Here is a 25325-nt window from a genome sequence, read left to right as displayed (position 1 = left end):
GAGACATCACTTTGCTGACAAAGGTCCATCTAATCAAAGCTGTGGTTTTTCCAGTAGTTGTGTATGGATGTAAGAGTTGGACCACAAAGAAGGCTGAGCACTGAAGAATTGATGCTTTCTTATTGTGGTGTTGGAGAAGACTCTTGAGAATCCCTTGGACTGCAAGGAGATCAAAACAGTCAACCCTAAGGAAATCAGCCCTGAATATTCATTGCAAGGACTGATGCTGAAGCTGAAGCGCCAGTAGTACTTTGGCCACCTGATGTGAAGAGCTGGAAAAGACCCTGATGCTGGGAAAGATAGAAGGCAGGAGGAGAAGGGGACAACAAACAAAGGACGAGATGGTTGGATGGCATCACTGACTCGATGGACATGAGTTTGAGCAAGCTCCAGGAGATGGTGAAGGACAGGAAAGCCTGGAGTGCCGCAGTCCATGGGGTCTCAAAGAGTTGGACACAACTGAGGGACTGGACAACAAGAAAGGATTCACCATTCTAGATGCCATTAAGACCATTTGTGATTCGTGGGAAGAGATATGGTATCAATGTTAATAGGAATTTGGAAGAAGTTGATTTCAGTCTTTATGGGTGACTTTTAAGGGTTCAAGACTTCAGTGAAGGAAATAACTGAAGCTATGATACAAATAGCAAGAAAGCTAGAATTAGAAGTAGAGCCTAAAGATGTGAAAGAATTATCATCTTGTGACTTAACTAATGGACAAGGAGTTACTTTTTATGGATGAGCAAAGAAAGATGTTTCTGTGAGATGGAATCTGCTCCTGGTACAGATGTTGGAAAGATTGTTGAGATGGCAACAAATGATTTATTAATAGAATGTTACATCAGCTTTGTTGGTAAAGCAGTGTCAGGTTTTGAGGGGATTGATTCCAGGTTCTACTGTGGGTAAAATGCTGTCAGCATTTGCCTGTTACAGAGAAATTGTTCCAGAAAGGAAGGGTCAATTGATGTGGCAAACTTCATTGTTGTCTTATTTTAAGAAATTGTCATAGCCACCCCAATCTTCTGCAGCCACCACCCAGATCATTCAGCAGCCACCAAAACTGAGGCAAGACCCTCCACTAACAAAAAGATGATGACTTGCTGAAGGTTCAGATGATAATTAACATTATTTAGCAATGAAGTATTTAAAATTTTTCTAAAATATTTATTGAAATATAGTTGTACAATTTTATATAAATGGCAGGTTACGTATATCAATTCACAAATTTTAAAGGTTTATGCTCCATTTATAGTCATTATAAAATATTGGTTATATTTCCTGTGTTGTATAGTATATCCTTGTAGCTTATTTTATACATAGTTTGTAACCCTTTAAAAAAATTGTCTATTTTTATTTCATTTTTTGACTGCTCTGCATCTTTGTTGTGGCATGTAGGCTTTCTCTAGTTGTAGAGAGCAGGAGCTACTCTTTGTTGTGGTGTGAGGACTTCTCACTGTGGTGACTTCTCTTGTGGAGGATGGGCTCTAGAGCCCTAGCTCAGTAGTTGGGCACACAGACTTAGTTGCTCCATGGCACGTGGGATCCTCCTGGACCAGGAGTTGAACCCATGTCCCCTGCTTTGGCAGGTGAATTATTAACTACTCGACCACCAGGTGGAGAAGGCAATGGCACCCCACTCCAGTACTCTTGCCTGGAAAATCCCATGGGCAGAGGAGCCGGGTAGGCTGCAGTCCATGGGGTCGCTAAGAGTCGGACACGACTGAGCGACTTCACTTTCACTTTTCACTTTCATGCATTGGACAAGGAAATGGCAACCCACTCCAGTATTCTTGCCTGGAGAATCCCAGGGATGGGGGAGCCTGGTGGGCTGCCGTCTATGGGGTCGCACAGAGTCAGACACAACTGAAGCGACTTAAAAGCAGCAGCAGCAGCAGACCACCAGGGAGGTCCCTAGTTTGTACCTCTTAATCCCTTTCCCCTATCTTTTCCTCTCCTCCATTCCCTCACCCCACTGGTACACTAGTTTGTTCTCTGTATCCGTGTATCTTTTTTTGCTGTATTCTGTAATTTGTTGTATTTCTATATTCCACATATAAGTGATATCATAATATTTTTCTTCTCTATCTGGCTATTTCACTTAGCATAATACCCTCCCTGTTCATCCATGTTGTTACATATGACAAAAATTTTCTTCTTTTTTATGGCTGTGTGTGTGTGTTGATATATACCACATCTTCTTTATCCATTCTTCTGTTGAAGGACACTTAAATTGCTTCCATATCTTGGCAATTGTAAATAATTCGGCTTTGAACATTGCGGTGCATGTATCTTTCTGAGTTAGTGTTTTTGTTTTGGATATACACTCAGCAGTGGAATTCCTGGGTCATATGACAGTTCTACTTTTAGTTTTTTGAGAAACTTCCATGCTGTTTTCCCCAGTGGCTGCATCCATGCTGTTTTCCCCAGTGGCTGCACCAATTTACATTCCCAGCAACTGTGTACAGGGTTCCCTATTCCATATCCTCGCCAACATTTGTTATTTGTGTTCTTTTTGGTGATAGCCGCTTTTAAATTAAGGTATGTACATTTTTTTCTTTTAAGACATATTGTTATTGTATACCTAGACTACAGTATAATATAACTTTTATATGCACTGGGTAACCAAAAAATATGACTTGCTTTATTGTGATAGTTGCTTTATTGTAGTAGTCTGAAGCTGAATCTGTTTCAGTATCTCTGAGATTCACCTGTATTCTCTGACTTTATGACACAGTCACAATTGTTTCCTTTGTCCTTGATACTTGAAGGACAGCTTGGCTCAGTATATTTTTTCCTTGCATTTCCTTTCCTTATGTTTGTCAAATATGTTTCTCTGTTGTCTTGCGTCGCATGTTTTCATTTGCTTGTTTGTTTTTGGAAATCAGATGTCAGTCTCATTTTCTGTTTTCTAGAAGAACTGAAGATGTGGGTCCTGTGTTGTTTATTCCTTTACTTTATTGGTTTATACAAGGATGAGGGCGATTTGGAATCAGGACACTGCCAATGTTCTTTAAACCTGGAATTCCTCAAGAAATCATTTAAAAAATTTATTTTGTCCTCCTTTCTGAATTTTACTATTATAAGGAGAAGATAATGAAAAAGACATTGTACAGGAGACAGGGAGCAAGACCATCCCCAAGAAAAAGAAATGCAAAAAGCAAAATGGCTGTCTGAGGAGGCCTTACAAATAGCTGTGAAAAGAAGGGAAGCAAAAAGCAAAAGAGAAAAGGAAAGTATACCCATTTGAATGCAGAGTTCCAAAGAATACAGGGAGAGATAAGAAAGCCTTCCTCAGGGATCAATAAAAGAAATAGAGGAAAACAACAGAATGGGAAAGACTAGAGATCTCTTCAAGAAAATTAGAGATACCAAGGGAACATTTCATGCAAAGATGGTCTCAATAAAGGACAGAAATGGTATAGACCTAACAGAAGCAGAAGATATTAACAAAAGATGGCAAGAATACACAGAGAACTGTACAAAAAAGATCTTCATGACCCAGATAATCATGAAGGTGTGATCACTCACTCTTAACATAGAGCCGGACATCCTGGAATGTGAAGTCAGGTGAGCCTTAGGAAGCATCACTACTAACAAAGCTAGTGGAAGCGATGGAATTCCAGTTGAGCTTTTTCAAATGCTAAAAGATAATGCTGTGAAAGTGCTGAAATCAATGTGCCAGCAAATTTGGAAAACTCAACAGTGGCCATAGGACTGGAAAAGGTCAGTTTCATTCCAATCCCAAAGAAAGGCAAAGAATGCTCAAACTACCGCACAATTGCACTCATCTCACACACTAGTAAAGTAATGCTCAAAATTCTCCAAGCCAGGCTTCAGCAGTACGTGAACTGTGAACTTCCAGATGTTCAAGCTGATTTTAGAAAAGGCAGAGGAACCAGAGATCAAATTGCCAACATCTGCTGGATCATGGAAAAAGCAAGAGAGTTCCAGAAAAACATCTATCTCTGCTTTATTGACTATGCCAAAGCCCCTGACTGTGTGGATCCCAATAAACTGTGGAAAATTCTAAAAGAGATGGGAATGGCAGACCACCTCACCTGCCTCTTGAGAAACCTGTATACAGCTCAGGAAGCAACAGTTAGAACTGGACATGGAACAACAGAATGGTTCCAAATAGGAAAAGGAGTATGTCAAGGATGTATATTGTCACCCTGCTTATTTAACTTCTATGCAGAGTACATCATGAGAAATTCTGGGCTGGAAGAAGCACAAGCTGGAGTCAAGGTTGCCGGGAGAAATATCAATAACCTCAGATATGCAGATGACACCACCCTTATGGCAGAAAGTGAAGAGGAACTAAAGAGCCTCTTGATGAAAGTGAAAGAAGAGAGTGAAAAAGTTGGCTTAAAGCTCATCATTCAGAAAATGAAGATCATGGCATCTGGTCCCATCACTTCATGGGAAATAGATGGGGAAACAGTGGAAACGGTGTCAGACTTTATTTTTCTGGGCTCCAAAATTACTGTGGATGGTGATTGCAGCCATGAAATTAAAAGACACTTACTTCTTGGAAGGAAAGTTATGACCAACCTAGACAGCATATTAAAAAGCAGAGACATTACTTTGTCAACAAAGGTCCATCTAGTCAAGGCCATGGTTTTTCCAGTGGTCATGTATGGATGTGAGAGTTACACTGTAAAGAAAGCTGAGTGCTGGGAAGAATTGATGCTTTTGAACTGTGGTGTTGGAGAAGACTCTTGAGAGTCCCTTGGACTGTAGGTAGATCCAACCAGTCCATCCTAAAGGACATCAGTCCTGGGTGTTCATTGGAGGGACTGATGTTGAAGCTGAAACTCCAGTACTTTGGCTACCTGATGTGAAGAACTGACTTATTTGGAAAGACCCTGATGCTGGGAAAGATTGAGGGCAGGAAGAGAAGGGGACAGCAGAGGATGAGATGGTTGGATGGCATGACCGACACAGTGAACATGGGTTTCAGTGAACTCCGGGAGTTGACGATGGACAGGGAGGCCTGGCGTGCTGTGGTTCATGGGGTGGCAAAGAGTCGGACATGACTGAACGACTGAACTGAACTGAATGAAAAAGACTAGAATGTATTACTTTTCATAATGATGTTTAATTATCATCACTAAAATTTTTGAAAACTTATACGGTGGTATACATTTGAAAATGTTTTTTTTTTATTTTTGTGTGTGTAACAAAAAAGAATCTTCAGTTATGCTACAAACATTCTTGAACACTAACTGTGCATTTGTTCCTTCTTAGGGTATATAGGTGACATGGTCCCTGCTCTTGAGCTTTTGAAGTGTTTCACTGTTATATCTAAGTTGTCTGTTTTTACTTTTGTGTACAGTGTATCACATGGGGTAAAGTGCATACTTCTGATAATTGGAAAAATTGTTAGAGTGAAGTTTTACTTACCTACTTATTGTCTACTGATACAGCCTAATGAAAAATAATTTTTAGCAAAACCAGTTACTAAACTACTAAAATTCCATTTGCAGAAATTATTGGGCTGTTAGACATTGTCTCCTTTCATTTGATTTAATTTTATTGCGACTTTGGAAAAAATCGTTTTATTCTGTTAATAATAAATATGAATAATACTTCTGTTTTGAATGCCAAAAAACATTTTGGTTTCTGCATTTTAACTAGTATGCATAGCACATGTGACATTCTGAGTTAGTTGTTGTTGCATTTAAATTTGTGATTGACACACTTTTCTAAGTGACAATACTAAGACCTGAGAAAGTAGAGCGTTTTGGGTAATGTCAGTTTTGAAAAACAGCCCTGTGTTTTGAGAATTTTTCAGTTATCTTGGAGGCTAGAGTGATGATATGCCAGCTCAGAAAGATGATTTTTCCATCCCTATGATGCTAAGGCCTCATGTCCCCAACTCTGAACTCTGCTTTTCAGCCTCCACATAGATAGCCAAGCATATAGCATCCCAGAATACAGCAGCAAGGGAGAATGATGACAGACTGTGATGAAGGAACAACAGTGGCTGGAACTCCTTCTCCAAATACTGTAGGAAGAGCTGTTGTAGCTGTCTACTAAATTGACATTATTTCTTCTTGCTGCATCTTGTTTTCTTTTGTTTTTTTTGTACGTTGGTTCCTTAGTGTGCTCCTTTCCACAACATGGATTTGTAACTCAGCCTATTCTTTTTTAATAATAGCTTCTTTCACTGATGTCTCACTTTCTGTGCCTTTTAATAGTACCACTTTTACATTCAGTGCTGCTGTCATCTACAGTACTTCTGGTATATCTTTCAATTCTGTTCAGCCACTCAGTCATGTCCGACTCTTTGCGACCCCATGGACTGCAGCATGCCAGGCTTCCCTGTCCATCACCAACTCCTGGAGCTTGCTCAAATTCATGTCCATTGAGTCGGTGATACAACCATCTCATCCTCTGTCCTCCCCTTCTCCTGCCTTCAATCTTTCCCAGCATTAGGGTCTTTTCAAATTAGTCAGTTCTTCGCATCAGGTGGCCAAAGTATTGGAGTTTCAGCTTCAGCATCAGTCCTTTCAGTGAATATTCAGGACTGATTTCCTTTAGGATAGACTGGTTGGATCTCCTTGCAGTCCAAGGGATTCGCAAGAATCTTCTCCAACACCACAGTTCAAAGACATCAATTCTTCGGCACTCAGCTTTTTTTTTATAGTTCAACTCTCACATCAATACATGGCTACTGAAGAAGCCATAGCTTTGACTATATGGACCTTTGTTGGCAAAGTAATGTCTCTGCTTTAAAAAAAAATTTTTTTTAATTGAAGGATAATTGCTTTACAGAATTTTGTGGTTTTCTGTCATACATCAACAAGAATCCACCATAGGTATACCCGTTTCCCCTCCCTCCAGATCTCCCTCCCATCTCCCTTCCCACCCCACCCTTCAGCCTGTCACAGAGCCCCTGTTTGAGTTCCCTGAGTCTTACAGAAAATTCCCTTTGGCTCTCTGTTTTACACATGGTATTGTAAATTTCTGTGTTACTCTCTCCATACATCTCCCCTTCTCCCTCCTCTCCTCCCACTTTGTCCATAGGTCTGTTCTCTATGTCCATTTCTTCATTGCCACCCTGAAAATATATTCATCAGTGCCATCTCTTCAGATTCCATATATATGTGTCAGTATACGATATTTATATTTCTTTTTCTGACTTACTTCACTAAGTATAATGGGCTCTAGTTTCGTCCACTTCATTAGAACAGATTCACATGTGTTCCTTTTTATGGCTGAGTAGTATTCCATTGTATATATGTACCACAGCTTCTTTATCCATTTTCTGACAATGGACATCTAGGTTGCTTCCATGTTCTAGCTATTGTAGATAGAGCTGCAGTGAACACTGGGGTATGTGTATCTTTTTCAGTTTTGATTTCCTTAGGGTATATGCCTAGAAGTGAGATTGCTAGGTTATATGGTGGTTTTACTGATTTGCATTTATCTGACAGTGAGTGATGTTGAGCATCTTTTCATGTGCTTGTTAGCCATCTGTATGTCTTCTTTGGAGGAATGTCTCTTGAGGTCTCTTTCCCACCTTTTGATTGGGTTGTTTTTTTGGTATTGAATTGTATAAGCTGCTTGTATGTTTTGGAAATTAATTCTTTATCAGTTGTCTCCCTTGGTATTATTTTCTCCATTTTGAGGGCTGTCTTCACCTTTTAAAGCTTTCAAGTTTAATTAGGTCCCACTTGTTTATTTTTGTTTTTATTTCCATTACTCTAGGAGGTGAGTCATAGAAGATCTTGCTTTGATTTATGTCATTGAGTGTTCTGCCTATGTTCTCTTTTCTAAGAGTTTAATAGTTTCTGGTATTACATTTATGTCTTTAATCCATTTTGAGTTCTGCTTTTTAATATGCTGTCTAGAATGATCATAGCTTTTCTTCCAAGGAGCAAGTGTCTTTTAATTTCATCGCTGAAGTCACCATCTGCAGTGATTTTGGAGCCCCCAAAATAGTCTCTCACTGTTTCCATTGTTTCTCTATTTGCCATGAAGTGATGGGACTGGGTGTCATGATCTTAGTTTTCCGAATGTTGAGTTTTAAGCCAGCTTTTTCACTCTCCTCTTTTACTTTCATCAAGAGGCTCTTTAGTTGTTCTTTACTTTCTGTCATAAGGGTAGTGTCATATGCGTATCTGAGGTTATTGATATTTCTCCCAGCAATCTTGATTCCAGCTTCAGTGGAATCCTCCAGTCCAGCGTTTCTCATGATGTACTCTGCATATAAGTTAAATAAGCAGGGTGACAATATACAGCCTTGATGTACTCCTTTCCCGATTTGGAACCAGTCTGTTCCATGTCCAGTTCTAACTGTTGCTTCCTGACCTGCATACAGGTTTCTCAAGAGGCGGGTCAGGTGGTCTGGTATTCCCATCTCTTTCAGAATTTTCCACAGTTTGTTGTGATCCACACAGTCAAAGGCTTTGGCATAGTCAATAAAGCAGAATTAGGTGCTTTTCTGGAGCAAAGGTGAGAATGGCCTTGTATTATATTTTAATAAATAAAGATTAAATAACTTCTACTCTATTATTGTATTCTGCATGAATGAATTTATTATCTATAAATCTTTGGATAAAGAACTTTTATTTACTGTTGAGTGTTCCTTTCACTATTTTAGAGAGCTGGCAGACATTGAAGGTTTTGTCCAGCCCCAAATAAAGTTTATTTTGCATTAAAAATTTATTTTTAAGTGATTATTTCTGCCAGTGTTTACCTTAGAAATATCTCAAATATATTTAAAGTGTTTTTAAAGTATCTATAGTTTTTTAAACTTTGACAATTTGTTCTGTATTTAACATTTTACTTGAAAATACTTTTAAAATTTATATAAAGTTTCAAAAAGATATATACTTTTCCTTTTTTATGTAGCAGTGAAATTGCTGAATTATATAGTATCTTTCTTTAACCTTTTGAAGAACTGCCATATTGTTGTCCAAAGTGGCTACACTATTTTACCTTTCCACCAACAGTTTATGAGGATTCTGTTTCTTTATATCCTAATCCGTACTTACTCCCTGTCTTTTTTATTGTGGCCATTTTATTATGAAGTCATATCTCATTATGGTTTTGATTTGCATTTCTCTAGTAAAAACTGATGTTGAGCATCTTTTTATGTACCCATTGAACATTACTATATTATCTTTGGAAAAATATGTCTGTGGCCCTTTTGAATATTTTTAGTTAGGTTTTGTCTTTTTACTGTTGAGTTATGAGTTGTATGTTCAGGTGTAAGTCCTTTGTATGATGTATGATTTGCAAAACTTTAAAAAATTTTTTTGCTGAGGGCTTTCTTTTCACTTTCTTGACAGTATTCTATGAGGTTTAGAGAGTATAATCTTGTTAAAGTCATCTGTGTAGTTTTTTTATTGTGTTGATTATGCTTGTGGTGTTTTACCTAAGGCTGTATGTAACTTAAGACTATGTATTTTCTCATGTATTTTCTTCTAAGTGTCTTATATCAAGGGGTGTGATCAATTTTGAGCTAATTTTTGTGTATGATGTGTGGAAACAATCCAACTTCATACTTATGCATGTGACCACCCATTGTCCCAGCGTCACTTACCAAAAAGGCTATTTTCCCCATTAAACTGTCTTAGCACCGTTACTGACATTCACTTGATGGTGGATGTATAGATTTATTTCTGGACTGTCAGTTCTATTCTGTTGATCTGTATGTTTATCTTTAATGCCACACTGTTGTTTACTGTAGTTTGTAATTGAGAAGCAACAGTCCTCCAGGTTTGTTCTTTTTTTAAACAAGATTGACTTGTTTATGCTGGGTCCCTTTAATTTCTGTTTGAATCTTGGAGTTTGTTCAATTTCTGCAACAAAATCGACTGGGATTTGATAGGGCTTATATTGAGTTTATGAATTAATTTGGGGATTATTGCCATTTAGCAATATTAAGCCTTTTGGTCCATGGACCTGGGATGTCTTTCCATTTATTTGGGTTCAATTAAAAAAAAAAATGTTTATAGTTTTCAAGAGTATAAGTTTTAAACGTATTTTGTTAAATTTATTCCTAAGTATTTTATTCTTGCTGGTGGTATGGTAAATAGAATTAAAAAAAATTATTTTCCTAATGTTTATTGCTAGTGTGTAGAAACTGATTATCCTGCAACCTTGCTGAACTGTATTAGTTCAAATAGTTTTATAGTGAATTTCTTAGGATTTAGTGTAAGCAAGAGCATATTATCTGCAAATAGAGATAGTTTTACTTCGTTCTTTTCAATCTAGAGGCCTTTTATTTCTTGGGTAATTCTCCAGGATGGAACCTTTAATAAAGTGTTGACTAGAAGTGCAAGAGGAGACACTCTTGTAATCGTAGAGAGAAAACATCCAGTCTTTTACTGTTAAATATTATGTTTTCTGTGGAGTTTTTGTATGTACCTTTATCATGTTGAAGAGTTTGCTTTCTGTTCCTAGTTTACTCTGTATTTTTTATCATGAACAAGTGCTGGAATTTTTTCAATTATTACTTCTGCATTTATTGACACGACCATGTAATTTTTGTTTTTTATTCTATTGTTAATGATGTATTATGCTAGCTGCTTTTTGGATATTAAATCAACCTTGCATTCCTGGAATTAATCCCTTTTGAGCCTCATGTATAATTTTTTAAGTATGTTTATGAGTTTGGTTTACTATTACTAGTATTTTATTGAGAATGTTTGCATCTATATTCCTAAGAAGTAACAGTCTTTACATTTTTCTTACAGTGTTCTTGTCTGGTTTTGGTATTAGGGTAAACAGAATCAGGAAGCTTTTTTTGTTCCTATTGTATTTTTCGAGGAGTTTGTGATGAATTGGTATTGATTCTTCTTTAAATATTTAGTGGAATTCAGCAGTGTAGCCATAGGAGCCTGGGTTTTTCCTTGTGGGAAAATTTAAAATTATTAATTCTATCTTTTTACTTGTTAGGGATCATTGTGGATTTTCTGTTTCTTTTTTGTTCTATTTTGGAAGTTGGTGTCTTTTTAGGAATTTGTTCATTTGATTAACCTAATTTGGTATATAGTTGTAGTATTCTCTTATGATCCCTTTTATTTTTATTTCTATAATATTCATATTAATGGCTCCTTTCACTCCTGATTTTGATAATTGGAATGTCTCCTTCTTTGCCTTGGTCATCTATTGAAAGGCTTGTTGATTTTGCTGATATTTTCCAAGACCTAGCTTCTGGTTTTGTTGATATTTTTTGTTGTTCTCTATTCTGTATTTTATTTAGTTCCCTTCCATTGTTTATTATTTTCTTCCTTCTGCTTGCTTTAGGTTTGCTTTGTTTGCTGTTTTTGAGGAGTGTTTTTAATGTGTTTTAAAATAATTAATTCTTTTAATATACTGATTAAAAGCAGAGACAGCTTGATGTGAATTTAAATTCCTCCTTTGCTACTTGCTGGCTTTTTGGTCTTGGACAAGTTAGTTTTAGAAGAATTATCATATAAAAGTAAGATGATAGCACATGCATTACTGGTGGCTTTGAAGATAAATGAGGTGACATATTTAGTGCTTAGATGGACCTGACAATTAGTAAGTGCTCAATAAATGGTAATGATTAGTAGTTGTTAAATATTCCACTTAGAGTTTTGCATATTTGTATTTATCTTAGTGATGTCTTTTAACAAATGAAGGAAGTATATCCTTTTAAGCCTAGTTTACAGTCCCCAAACTTTCTGGCACCAGGGACCAGTTTTGTGGAAGATTATTTTTCTATAGGCTTGGGGTGTGGGGGTGGGGTAGGATGTGGAGTGGATGGTTTCAGGGTGATTTAAGCCCTTTACATTTATAGTGCGCTTTGTTTCTATTACTTCTATTTATTGTGTACTGTATTTCTGTTATTATTACATTAGCTCTATCGCAGATCATCAGGCAGTAGATCCCAGAGGTAAGGAACCTCTGCTCTCAGTTCAGTTCAGTTGCTCAGTCATGTCCAACTCGTTGCGACCCCATGGACTGCAGCAGCACGCCAGGTTTCCCTGTCCATCACCAACTCCCGGAGCTTACTCAAACTCATGTCCATTGAGTTGGTGATGCCATCCAATTACCTCATCCTCTGTCATCCCTTTTTCCTCCCACTTTCAGTCTTTCCCAGCATCAGGGTCTCTTCCAGTGAGTCAATTCTTGGCATCAGGTGGCCAAGGTACTGGAATTTCAGCTTCAGCATCAGTCCTTCCAATGAATATTCAGGACTGATTTCCTTTAGGATGGACTGGTTTGATCTCCTTGCAGTCCAAGGGACTCTAAAGAGTCTTCTCCAACACCACAGTTTGAAAGCATCAATTCTTTGGCACTCAGCTTTCTTTATAGTCCAACTCTCACATCCATCCATGACTACTTAAAAAACCGTAACTTTGACTAGACAGACCTTTGTTGGCAAAGTAATGTCTCTGCTTTTTAATATGCTGTCTAGGTTGGTCATAGCTTTTCTTCCAAGGAGCAAGTGTCTTTTTAATTCCATGGCTGCAGTCACCATCTACAGTAATTTGGAGCTCTAGGTGATCAAAAACTTTGAGTTAGTAGAATCTGAAATGAGATTTTAGATCACTGAAGTCTCTTCCTGTGACTGTCATAGGCTTTGTAGCTCTATTTTATTTTGGAAAAAAGTATTTAAAAATGAGTGTTTTTGAATACATTCTTGATAAATAAATGAACTGATAGAACTGTAACCTGGGTAACCACCCAATTTGTTTCACAAGTGTTGACTGATTAAATTGATCATTTATGTATTTTGTGGATCATCATTCTTTACTCTATATGTTTGCACTCAGATTCTGGCAATTAACCGTGGAGAAAATTTGAAGATACTGACTGTCAAGGTTAACATTCCTGATGGAGTAAAGAAAGAGTTCTGCAAGTGGTGCATACAAAACAGGTTTTTACAGAATTTCTTTCTTTCATTTTAAAAATGCTTTATCGAGATCTATATGGAAAGATGTCCGTTGTGTTAAAAAATAAACAATGGATAGATATGTATCTTTTTTACATTTTTATAAAACGTGTGTGTTGAAATAGGAACTGTCTGGCAAGTATGTAAGAATTATTAATAATTGCTATTTCTGGGAAGAAGGACTTTCAGTTTAATCTGTATCATATAAATCTTTTATGCTGCTGCTACCGCTGCTAAATTGCTCCAGTCATGTCCGACTCTGTGCGACCCCATAGACAGCAGCCCACCAGGCTCCCCCGTCCCTGGGATTCTCCAGGCAAGAACAGTGGAGTGGGTTGCCATTTCCTTCTCCAATGCATGAAAGTGAAAAATGACAGTGAAGTCGCTCAGTTGTGTCCGACTCTTCGTGACCCCATGGACTGCAGCCTGCCGGGCTCTTGCGCCCATGAGATTTTCCAGGCAAGAGTACTGGAGTAGGTTGCCATTGCCTTCTCCAAATCTTTTCTAAAGAGCATTTTTTCTTTTTTGAAAAAGATGAATTAACAGAAACATATTGTGTATAGTATATTTGAAGTCTTTTGTTCATTAAGGATAATTGAGACAAAATTTTATCAGATATCATATGAATAGTGAATGAATTACTGGCCACTAGCCTTTTTTATTTTTTAAAATTAGCTTTTAGTGTCAGTGCATGGGATAGTCGTATAGTAAATCATTCTGTCCCCAAATGTTTGTCATATCACTTTGAGAAAATGCTACACTAAAGTGATTCTGTAGTAGATTGTCATGTAGTAGATTTAAAGGGAACTGTACCCTATATCCATTTCTCTTTTAAATATGGGAAAATGAAAGCTAGATGGAGAGAGCCTACCTTTATCTATAGATACAAAATTGGGGGAGTGTATTTCTTTGCCAAAGTGGAGTATGTTTCTTTGTCTAAAGGGGTTAGCAAAGCATGTCTCTGTCAAAAACACACATGTAAGCCCTGGGTCTTTTTCATTTGTTTATAGTACTTTCTTTAAAAAATTTTTTTTTAATTTTAATTTCTTTATTTTTAATTGAAGGATGATTGCTTTACAATATTGGTTTGATTTCTGCCATACAGCAGCATGAATTAGCTATAGGTGTACTTATGTCCCTTCTCTCTTGAACCTCCCTCCCACCTCCCACCCCTGCCTGCCCCTCTGGGTTGTAACAGAGCCCCAGTTTTACAGTACTTTCTTGACCCATGTAGGAATCTGAGGTTTGTGACCTCTGTCTTAATCTGTGTGCTTCATTGTACACATCTTATGTACCATGTCTTTTGTATTGTGGGATTTTAATTAAAGTGCTGCCCTTCTTAGTATTTATTCAGAGATGTTTAACTGTTGAGTTAGAGGAAGAATCATCGTCATAACAGTATTACACACTTAAAAGACTACAGTATAGTATAAACATTACTCTTATATATGCTCTAGGAAATCAAAAACGTCATGTAACTCACTTAATTGTGATACTTTATTGTGGTGGTCTGGAACCTATCTAACTGACAGTATCTCTGAGGTATGCCTATAACAGCGACAGAATATAAAAATAATAACTGTGCCTTAATTCACATCTTAGTTCTTTTACCTCTCATGACATCAGGAATAGGTGACAGTAGGGAGAAACAGGGTTTGGATGGAAGGAAGGATATATGTTCTACATAAAATTGCATTCATTCAAATTAAGAAGCAAAACTGTATTCTACTCAAGTAATACCCTTCTATGGAAGGGATTCAGTTAGTTGTTCTGTAGCCTTTCGTGTGTGTGTGTGTGTGTGTGTGTGTGTCTTTATGCACGCTCAGTTGTGTTCGTTTGTGACCCCATGGACTGTAGCCTGCCAGGCTCCTCTGTCCATGGAATTTTCCAGGCAAGAATACTGGGGTGGATAGCCATTCCTTTCTCTAAGGGATCTTCCCAAGCCAGGGATCAAACCCAGGTCTCCTGCATTGCAGGTGGATTCTTTATCACAGAGCCACCAGGGAAGCTCTTGTATCATATTATAAATGCTTAAATATTTGTTCACTGAAATTTAGTTAATTTCCTAGCTGAGATAAGTAAGGGAGATGACAGTGTATATTAATGTTTTATTAAGAACGATTGATAAAATATTAGTATTTTTCTATTCAAGAGCCGTTGAAGGATGCAGGCAGAAATGCTGTAGTTGTAGAGAAAACAGAAGGGGTAGGGCTGAATTTGTTTGTCCTTTTTAGCTTGTGTTTTTATCTTACTATTCTTTCTCAAATTTCTACTAATGATGGGTTCTCTGATATTTATATTTATCAGTATGTGTGCAGATATACTGCCTAATAGAGCAGTACAACCTCAGGAATAGAGTGAGTTCTACTCAAGAATGACAAGAGGCAATGAAAAAAACAGAGTTTCTCCTTTACTCAATCTATTTTAACTCTCAGGAAGAGATTGCTGCTGCTGCTGCTGTTGCTAGGTCTCTGTAGTCGTGTCCGACTCTGTGCGACCCCATAGATGGCAGCCCACCAGGCTCCCCCATCCCTGGGATTCTCTAGGCAAGAACACTGGAGTGGGTTGCCATTTCCTTCTCCAGTGCGTGAAAGTGAAAAGTGAAAGTGAAGTCGCTCGGTCGTGTCCGACTCTTAGCGACTTCATGGACTGCAGCCTTCCAGGCTCCTCCGTCCATGGGATTTTCCAGGCAAGAGTACTGGAGTGGGGTGCCATTGCCTTCTCCACAGGAAGAGATTAAGAAATAGTGAAAGAAGGATACAGTGCTTGTCTTAGCTTCAGCTGCCATAACAAAATACCATAGACTGGGTGGCTTAAACAATAGAAATTTTCTCCCAGTTCTGGAAGCTGGAGGTCGAAGATCAAGGTCAGGCTGACGTGGATTTTGATGGGAACCCTCTTTTTGGCTTGCTTCTCATTATGTCCTCACCTGGCATTGTGGAGAGGCAGGTATCTGATGTTTCTTCTTATGTGGGCACTAATCCCATCATGGAGACCCTGCCTTCATGACCTCATCTAAACCTAATTATCTCTCAACAGCCACATCTCCATCCAACTTAGTGGTTAGGGTTTCAACATACTAATTTTAGGGACATAATTCAGTCTGTAGCAGCGCTTCAGTAATTTTTGTGACTTTCTTATAGCTTAACAATTTTGGCCATTATTAATAATGCCTTGGGGACTCTCCCCAGAATAGGTTTTTCCTTCCTTAAGTTTTGTGTGTGACCATGGTTACCAGGTTTTTAAAAATAAGAACTCCAGATGTCATAGTAATAATTTTCAGACATCACAGCCTCTCCTCACAGATTATGTTACTTTGGCTTCAGTAAAGTTTCTTCCCCCCCTTTTCTTTTCCACTTCCCCCTCCTCTTCCAGGAGCCCTTTTATGGTCTTATTCTTGTTTCATCAGTGTTAGTATAGGCTTTTCTTTGTTACAGGTGGAGACCACGTGGCTTTGCAAGGCCAGAGTTAATGAAGATCTTATACAACTCACTGGATGATTCCTTTAAACGCCTTATTTATCCTCTCCTTTGTAGAGAGTTCAGGTATGCATCTTGTGTTATTTAACTTTGTGTACTGTTTACTTTTACGTATGGTAATAGGCCCATAAAAGCGTGCAGTAAATATTTGTCGATCCATTAACCAAGCCAGAGAAGTGAGTCAGAATCACAGAGTCTTAAATTTAAGCCTAGATTTCAATCTGTAGAGGCATTCACATGCATAGATCACAAAACATAGCTCTTAATTACAGTATACTTTTCAAATCTTGACCACTTAATGTATACCCCTTCCAGTTCTGCAATACCAGTATTTCAGTTTGACAACCAAGCCAAACAAATGGTTTTATTGATGAGAGATTTGGCTTGGGAGAAACAAACTAAGCAGTTAATAGAGAAGTTAGTTGGCAGCAGTTTCAGAGGTAAGAGAGCCAAAAAAGGCATAAGGAAATCAGTAGAGTGCGTGAGGAATATGTTACTATGAGAGAAAGCTAATATATATGTTTTAAACTCCAAATGGGAGTTGTTCGGAGGAATAATCATCAGCAGTGATGAGCAAATATTATGAGACTGTTAAAGTGACCATCTAAATGGACTAGCAGAAGAACTAAGGTTTACAAAGAACTGCAAAAGAGGTGAGGTACTGAATTATCTGTAGGGGAGGAGATGGACAGAAATGTTGGGAGGTGAAAACCCTTTCTTCTACCTCTCTCTCTAACCTTTATCTTGGTAGTTAGCCTTTAGACACCAGCCATGCCTTCATATATTCTTTCCTTTGTGCTATAGATTTTCTTTATTCTGACTTATTTAAAGGTTTTAGCAAGAGTCACCAAAAACTAGAAATTGTAGCCATCTCTTCAGCCTCACTAGAATTTATAGCAGCCTTTGTGTATGTCTCTTTTTCCTTTCCTGGACCTGACCGCTGACTTTGGAGGCATTAGAGTAGGGAGTGAGCAGATACTTTTAAAAAGGACATATAGCTCCTTTCTGTCCAACTTCTTTTTATCAAGGTCGTTCATTGTCTTGATTCATCCTTTTTAGCCCAGACATCCCTTAAATATATTGTTTCTTTTGGAACCCTATCTCATTTCAAGTCTGTGAAGTAACATAACTTGCTTTTGAGTGCTGGGATATAATGTTTTAAAAAGGGCTTTTGTTCTTAATGAAGAAAAAAAAATTATCTTACTAAAATTTTAATTCCCTTTTTGCTATATATTTATCATTTTCTTATTTGCATTATAACATCCAGTGGTGCTTTTGACATTTTTGTATATGTTTGATGTGAGTATTTTTATTGCCTGTAGAATGATCTCATTGAGATTTAATATATTCAGTTTGGTGTGGGATATTTAATGTATAATTCTTCTCTGACTTTAGCAGTGGCAAGCGAGAGCACTTCCCTTCCCTTTTTCTAAAATGCCTGTAGTTAAAAAAATATATCTTAATTCCAGTCCATAAGTTGGTTTGCAGACATTGTCTACAGATGTGTCACTTGGTAGAAACACTTGTGATTACCTTAACAGCGTTGAGAGGGAAAACCCCTTAAGATTTGTTTCTTAAAGAGAAGTACTTTAATTCTCTAATTAAAAAGAAATTTGTCCAAATGTAGAAAAATTGAAAGAATGAGTAAAACACAAAGGAAAAAAAAAAGCACGTACTTCCACTACTTAGTTTGCCAGACTTTTTCTCCATTCATGTGTGCATGTTAAAAGAGATCATATAGACTGTATTATTTTGCAGCTACTTTACTCAGTTGACTAAGATTCATAGTCTGCTTCTACATTTTTTTTTCCCTGACTTCATGATCAGTTATCCATGTTTCCTTTTTTTACGCATACCTCTTTCATCGAGACTACATTATCAGTATTATCAAATGTTGTCTTCTATACTGTCTTTTATTGTATCTTGATTTTGGCTCCTCTTTATCTCCATCTTTACTAGGAGAAAATACATCTGTGATTAGTTCAGGATATCATTGTTTCTTATCTGAATAACTGTACTAGGGTCATAGATGATCTCTGTCTTGAATTTCCTAATACATGTTCCACATTTCTGTCCTAAAATTCCCATCTGATTATTTCACACTCTTCTAACTTAAAATCCTTCAGTGGATCTTCTTTGTCTCCAGAATGAAATCCAAGCTCTTTAGAAAAACCTTTCCTCTGCAGCCCTTTGTCTTGATATTTCTTTTTACTTTTTTGTGTGATATTACTTGCTTTTTCTATAAATGAGCCATGAACTTTTATATATGCTGTTTCTATTGCCTGTAATATTTTCTCCTATGCTCTTCAGCCACTCTTCCTACCTTTGTTTGCTTAACTATTACTTATCCTTCTTGATTCACCTGAGAAGACATTTCTTTTAGGAAGTTCTCCTAATTTAGCCATCCCTGTCATGTATATTGTACTCATCTGTTGAATTTTTCTGTTTCTTTCACTCAACAGTGATCTCCAGGGCAGGGTTTTTTTTTTTTCAGTTTTGTATCTCTCACACTGATCACAGTACCTTATGTAAGACTGAATGCAGATGCTCACTCAATAAATAAAAAGTGAAGATTTAGAAATACTTATAATGATATTTGCATGTTGCTTGGCTAAATACAGGGAGAATGATGTTGAAATATTAGGCAAAATGGGGGAAAAGCCTTAAGAAACTGAATTAAGCCCCCAAAACAAATGTTTGTTAGCTTTAGTTAGCTATGTGTGCCTTTAGATATGTAGATAATTCTATCTCAACACTGACCCGTGCTCTGAATTGCTTTTGTTTTTGTGGCCATTGGTATGTACTTTTTTTTTTTAACCTTGTCTAATAGAGAAGAGATACTTCTTATAGATTCTTTTTGAATTTCAGTAGATAATACATTAAGAACTTTTGTTAAGTAGATGAATGATGTAAAACTTAGTTTCCAAATGCCTCTTAAGTCCAATGTGCTCAGTTGCTTCAGCTTCAGTCGTGTCTGACTGTTTGCGATGCTATTGACTGTAGCCCGCCAGGCTCCTCTGTCCATGGGATTCTCCAGGCAAGACTACTGGAGTGGGTTGCCTTGCCCTCCTCCAAGGGATCTTCTCGACCCAGGGATATAACCTGGATCTCCTGCATTGCAGGCGAATTCTTTACTGCTGAGCCACTGGGGAAGCCCTTAAGTCCAGTACAGACATGTATGTTTTTATCCTAGAAAAAGTTTTAAAATTTGACTTTTAAAAGCTTCTCTGGATAAAATTGGAAAGTTATTTATATGAGGTATGGTTCTGGACTGATATTAGTATCTGTGATCATGTCACATCACTGTGAGAACGCCAAAGGGGATGGAATAGAATGAGAAGATGGCATTGAGAGATATTTAGGTGAAAGGTATAAAACTAAGTTGATGGAGGAGGCTACTTGGGTTCAATAATTTATCACTAATCATATGTTTATATTTTTAATCAGCTGATAAACTTCAATTTGACATTCTATGTAATGTCCAAATCTTGATATACTCTGTCTCTATCATATACACAGATAAATATCTGTGTACATGTAGATTACTTATATAAGGGAGAGCAGATGGAGAAGAAGGGCAGTATGACAAACTCTGCAGGTTTGATGCCACAAAATTGTTTGTGGTACATGTATTATTGAAATTAGCAAAAAGAGACTCAATGCAATTTTGTATGTGATTTTTTTTTTCAATTAAGTTACTTTGTTATAATGAATGCACTAGTGAGGAATAATTGTACAAAATAAATTGTGTTCTTTTTCTGGACGAAAATTTGAATGAACTAAAAACTGAATACTTTATCTTTTTTCTTCTCCTTTTCTGTTTCTAAAGAGCCAAACTAACATCAGATGCAGAGAAGGAGTCAGTAATGATGTTTGGACGGAATCTTCGTCAGCTCCTTTTAACAAGCCCTGTCCCAGGGCGTACCTTGATGGGAGTGGATCCTGGTTATAAGCACGGTTGCAAATTAGCTGTAATTTCTCCAACTAGTAAGCATATATTTCATTTTTTTGGTATAGAAGTTCATTGGTCATAAATTTCACTTCATGTATTTCATGAGAATGTGGAAATAATCTTAATTTTCAAGGAATAGAAGATGGTTTACTCACAAAAAGGGATATGGGAATTAGAATCATACTTCCTATTTGTCCTGTTTGTTGACCTAAACACTCAACTTTTACTTTTATGCCCTTCACTGGGTCACAAGGGAGATATTGAGGATTAACTGGGTTCAGACATTAATAACTTTATTTATCCCACATCAAAATATTTGAAAAATATTTTGTTGTGATACATTTATGCCTGATGCATTTTATTTTATTTTTTATTTTTTTACGGAGTAGGCTCAGTTATGAGCCTCATTTTATTTATTTATTCTTTTTTTAATTTTATTTTATTTTTAAACTTTACAATATTGTATTAGTTTTGCCAAACATCAAAATGAATCCACCACAGGTATACACGTGCTCCCCATCCTGAACCCTCCTCCCTCCTCCCTCCCCATACCCTCCCTCTGGGTCGTCCCAGTGCGCCAGCCCCAAGCATCCAGTATCGTGCATTGAACCTGGACTGGCGACTCGTTTCATACATGGTATTATACATGTTTCAATGCCATTCTCCCAAATCTCCCCACCCTCTCCCTCTCCCTCTCCCACAGATTCCATAAGACTGATCTATACATCAGTGTCTCTTTTGCTGTCTCGTACACAGGGTTATTGTTACCATCTTTCTAAATTCCATATGTATGCGTTAGTATACTGTATTGGTGTTTTTCTTTCTAGCTTACTTCACTCTGTATAATAGGTTCCAGTTTCATCCACCTCGTTAGAACTGATTGAAATGTATTCTTTTTAATGGCTGAGTAATACTCCATTGTGTATATGTACCACAGCTTTCTTATCCATTCATCTGCTGATGGGCATCTAGGTTGCTTCCATGTTCTGGCTATTATAAACAGTGCTGCGATGAACATTGGGGTACACGTGTCTCTTTCAATTCTGGTTTCCTCAGTGTGTATGCCCAGCAGTGGGATTGCTGGATCATAAGGCAGTTCTATTTCCAGTTTTTTAAGGAATCTCCACACTGTTCTCCATAGTGGCTGTACTAGTTGGCATTCCCACCAACAGTGTAAGAGGGTTCCCTTTTCTCCACACCCTCTCCAGCATTTATTGCTTGTAGACTTTTGGATCGCAGCCATTCTGACTGGCGTGAAATGGTACCTCATAGTGATTTTGATTTGCATTTCTCTGATAATGAGTGATGTTGAGCATCTTTTCATGTGTTTGTTAGCCATCTGTATGTCTTCTTTGGAGAAATGTCTATTTAATTCTTTGGCCCATTTTTTGATTGGGTCATTTATTTTTCTGGAGTTGAGCTGTAGGAGTTGCTTGTATATTTTTGAGATTAGTTGTTTGTCAGTTGCTTCATTTGCTATTATTTTCTCCCATTCTGAAGGCTGCCTTTTCACCTTGCTAATAGTTTCCTTTGTTGTGCAGAAGCTTTTAAGTTTAATTAGGTCCCATTTGTTTATTTTTGCTTTTATTTCCAATATTCTGGGAGGTGAGTCATAGAGGGTTCTGCTGTGATGTATGTCGGAGAGTGTTTTGCCTATGTTCTCCTCTAGGAGTTTTATAGTTTCTGGTCTTACGTTGAGATCTTTAATCCACTTTGAGTTTATTTTTGTGTATGGTGTTAGAAAGTGTTCTAGTTTCATTGTTTTACAAGTGGTTGACCAGTTTTCCCAGCACCACTTGTTAAAGAGATTGTCTTTAATCTAATGTATATTCTTGCCTCCTTTGTCAAAAATAAGGTGTCCATATGTGTGTGGATTTATCTCTGGGCTTTCTATTTTGTTCCATTGATCAATATTTCTGTCTCTGTGCCAGTACCATACTGTCTTGGTAACTGTAGCTCTGTAATAGAGCCTGAAGTCAGGTAGGTTGATTCCTCCAGTTCCCTTCTTCTTTCTCAAGATAGCTTTGGCTATTCGAGGTTTTTTGTATTTCCATACAAATTGTGAAATTATTTGTTTTAGCTCTGTGAAGAATACCGTTGGTAGCTTGATGGGGATTACATTGAATCTATAAATTGCTTTGGGTAGTATACTCATTTTCACTATATTGATTCTTCCAATCCATGAACAAGGTATATTTCTCCATCTATTAGTGTCCTCTTTGATTTCTTTCACCAGTGTTTTATAGTTTTCTATATATAGGTCTTTAGTTTCTTTAGGTAGATATATTCCTAAGTATTTTATTCTTTCCGTTGCAATGGTGAATGGAATTGTTTCCTTAATTTCTCTTTCTGTTTTCTCATGTTAGTGTATAGGAATGCAAGGGATTTCTGTGTGTTGATTTTATATCCTGCAACTTTACTATAATCATTGATTAGTTCTAGTAATTTTCTGGTGGAGTCTTTAGGGTTTTCTGTGTAGAGGATCATGTCATTTGCAAATAGTGAGAGTTTTACTTCTTCTTTTCCAATTTGGATTCCTTTTATTTCTTTTTCTGCTCTGACTGCTGTGGCCAAAACTTCCAAAACTATGTTAAATAGTAAAGGTGAAAGTGGGCAACCTTGTTTTGTTCCTGACTTTAGAGGAAATGCTTTCAATTTTTCACCATTGAGGATAATGTTTGCTGTGGGTTTGTCATATATAGCCTTTATTATGTTGAGGTATGTTCCTTCTATTCCTGCTTTCTGGAGAGTTTTTATCATAAATGGATGTTGAATTTTGTCAAAGGCTTTCTCTGCATCTATTGAGATAATCATATGGTTTTTATTTTTCAATTTGTTAATGTGGTGTATTACATTGACTGATTTGCGGATATTGAAGAATCCTTGCATCCCTGGGATAAAGCCCACTTGGTCATGGTGTATGATCTTTTTAATGTGTTGTTGGATTCTGATTGCTAGAATTTTGTTACGGATTTTTGCATCTATGTTCATCAGTGATATTGGCCTGTAGTTTTCTTTTTTTGTGGCATCTTTATCAGGTTTTGGTATTAGGGTGATGGTGGCCTCATAGAATGAGTTTGGAAGTTTACTTTCCTCTGCAATTTTCTGGAAGAGTTTGAGCAGGATAGGTGTTAGCTCTTCTCTAAATTTTTGGTAGAATTCAGCTGTGAAGCCGTCTGGACCTGGGCTTTTGTTTGCTGGAAGATTTTTGATTACAGTTTCAATTTCCGTGCTTGTGATGGGTCTGTTAAGATTTTCTATTTCTTCCTGGTCGAGTTTTGGAAAGTTGTAGTTTTCTAAGAATTTGTCCATTTCTTCCACGTTGTCCATTTTATTGGCATATAATTGCTGATAGTGGTCTCTTATGATCCTTTGTATTTCTATGTTGTCTGTTGTGATCTCTCCATTTTCCTTTCCAATTTTATTGATTTGATTTTTCTCCCTTTGTTTCTTGATGAGTCTGGCTAATGGTTTGTCAATTTTATTTATCCTTTCAAAGAACCAGCTTTTGGCTTTGTTGATTTTTGCTATGGTCTCTTTTGTTTCTTTTGCATTTATATCTGCTCTAATTTTTAAGATTTCTTTCCTTCTACTAACCCTGGGGTTCTTCATTTCTTCCTTTTCTAGTTGCTTTAGGTGTAGGGTTAGGTTATTTATTTGACTTTTTTCTTGTTTCTTGAGGTATGCCTGTATTGCTATGAATTTTCCCCTTAGGACTGCTTTTAAATTGTCCCATAGGTTTTGGATTGTTGTATTTTCATTTTCATTCGTTTCTATGCAAATTTTGATTTCTTTTTTGATTTCTTCTGTGATTTGTTGGTTATTCAGCAGCTTGTTGTTCAGCCTCCATATGTTGGAATTTTTAATAGTTTTTCTCCTGTAATTGAGATCTAATCTTACTGCATTGTGGTCAGAAAAGATGCTTGGAATGATTTCTATTTTTTTGAATTTACCAAGGCTAGATTTATGGCCCAGGATGTGATCTATCCTGGAGAAGGTTCCATGTGCGCTTGAGAAAAAGGTGAAATTCATTGTTTTGGGATGAAATGTCCTATAGATATCAATTAGGTCTAAGTGGTCTATTGTATCATTTAAAGTTTGTGTTTCCTTGTTAATTTTATGTTTAGTTGATCTATCCATAAGTGTGAGTGGGGTATTAAAGTCTCCCACTATTATTGTGTTATTGTTAATTTCTCCTTTCATACTTGTTAGCATTTGTCTTACATATTGTGGCACTCCCGGTGTTGGGTGCATATATATTTATAATTGTTATATCTTCTTCTTGGATTGATCCGTTGATCATTATGTAGTGACCATCTTTGTCTCTTTTCACAGCCTTTGTTTTAAAGTCTATTTTATCTGATATAAGTATTGCTAGTCCTGCTTTCTTTTGGTTCCTATTTGCATGGAAAATCTTTTTCCAGCCCTTCACTTTCAGTCTGTATGTGTCCCCTGTTTTGAGGTGGGTCTCTTTTGACAACATATGTAGGGGTCTTGTTTTTGTATCCATTCAGCCAGTCTTTGTCTTTTGGTTGCGGCATTCAACCCATATACGTTTAAGGTAATTACTGATAAGTATGATCCCGTTGCCATTTACTTTATTGTTTTGGGTTTGAATTTATACACCCTTTTTGTGTTTCCTGTCTAGAGAATATCCTTTAGTATTTGTTGGAGAGCTGGTTTGGTGGTGCTGAATTCTCTCAGCTTTTGCTTGTCTGAAAAGATTTTGATTTCTCCTTCATATTTGAATGAGATCCTTGCTGGGTGCAGTAATCTGGGCTGTAGGTTATTTTCTTTCATCACTTTAAGTATGTCTTGCCATTCCCTCCTGGCTTGAAGAGTTTCTATTGAAAGATCAGCTGTTATCCTTACGGGAATTCCCTTGTGTGTTATTTGTTGTTTTTCCCTTGCTGCGTTTAATATCTGTTCTTTGTGTTTGATCTTTGTTAATTTGATTAATATGTATCTTGGGGTTTTTTGACTTGGGTTTATCCTGTTTGGGACTCTCTGGGTTTCT

The 25325-nt window shown here is 37.1% G+C and overlaps 1 protein-coding gene across 3 annotated transcripts in view; it reads left to right on the top strand.

Moving 5' to 3' along the window:
• SRBD1 (S1 RNA binding domain 1) overlaps positions 1-25325 on the top strand; it is a 244569-nt gene that overhangs the window by 38800 nt on the left and 180444 nt on the right. For all 3 annotated transcript variants that reach the window (XM_027555165.1, XM_027555166.1, XM_027555167.1), the window contains 3 exons: positions 12759-12862; positions 16315-16422; positions 20186-20343. In XM_027555165.1, coding sequence (XP_027410966.1) covers positions 12759-12862; positions 16315-16422; positions 20186-20343 — 370 coding nt within the window. The remainder of the gene's footprint in view (positions 1-12758; positions 12863-16314; positions 16423-20185; positions 20344-25325) is intronic.

Source organism: Bos indicus x Bos taurus, chromosome 11, assembly GCF_003369695.1.
Source record: "Bos indicus x Bos taurus breed Angus x Brahman F1 hybrid chromosome 11, Bos_hybrid_MaternalHap_v2.0, whole genome shotgun sequence".
Lineage (NCBI taxonomy): Eukaryota > Metazoa > Chordata > Mammalia > Artiodactyla > Bovidae > Bos > Bos indicus x Bos taurus.
This window is presented reverse-complemented; position numbering and strand designations above follow the sequence as displayed.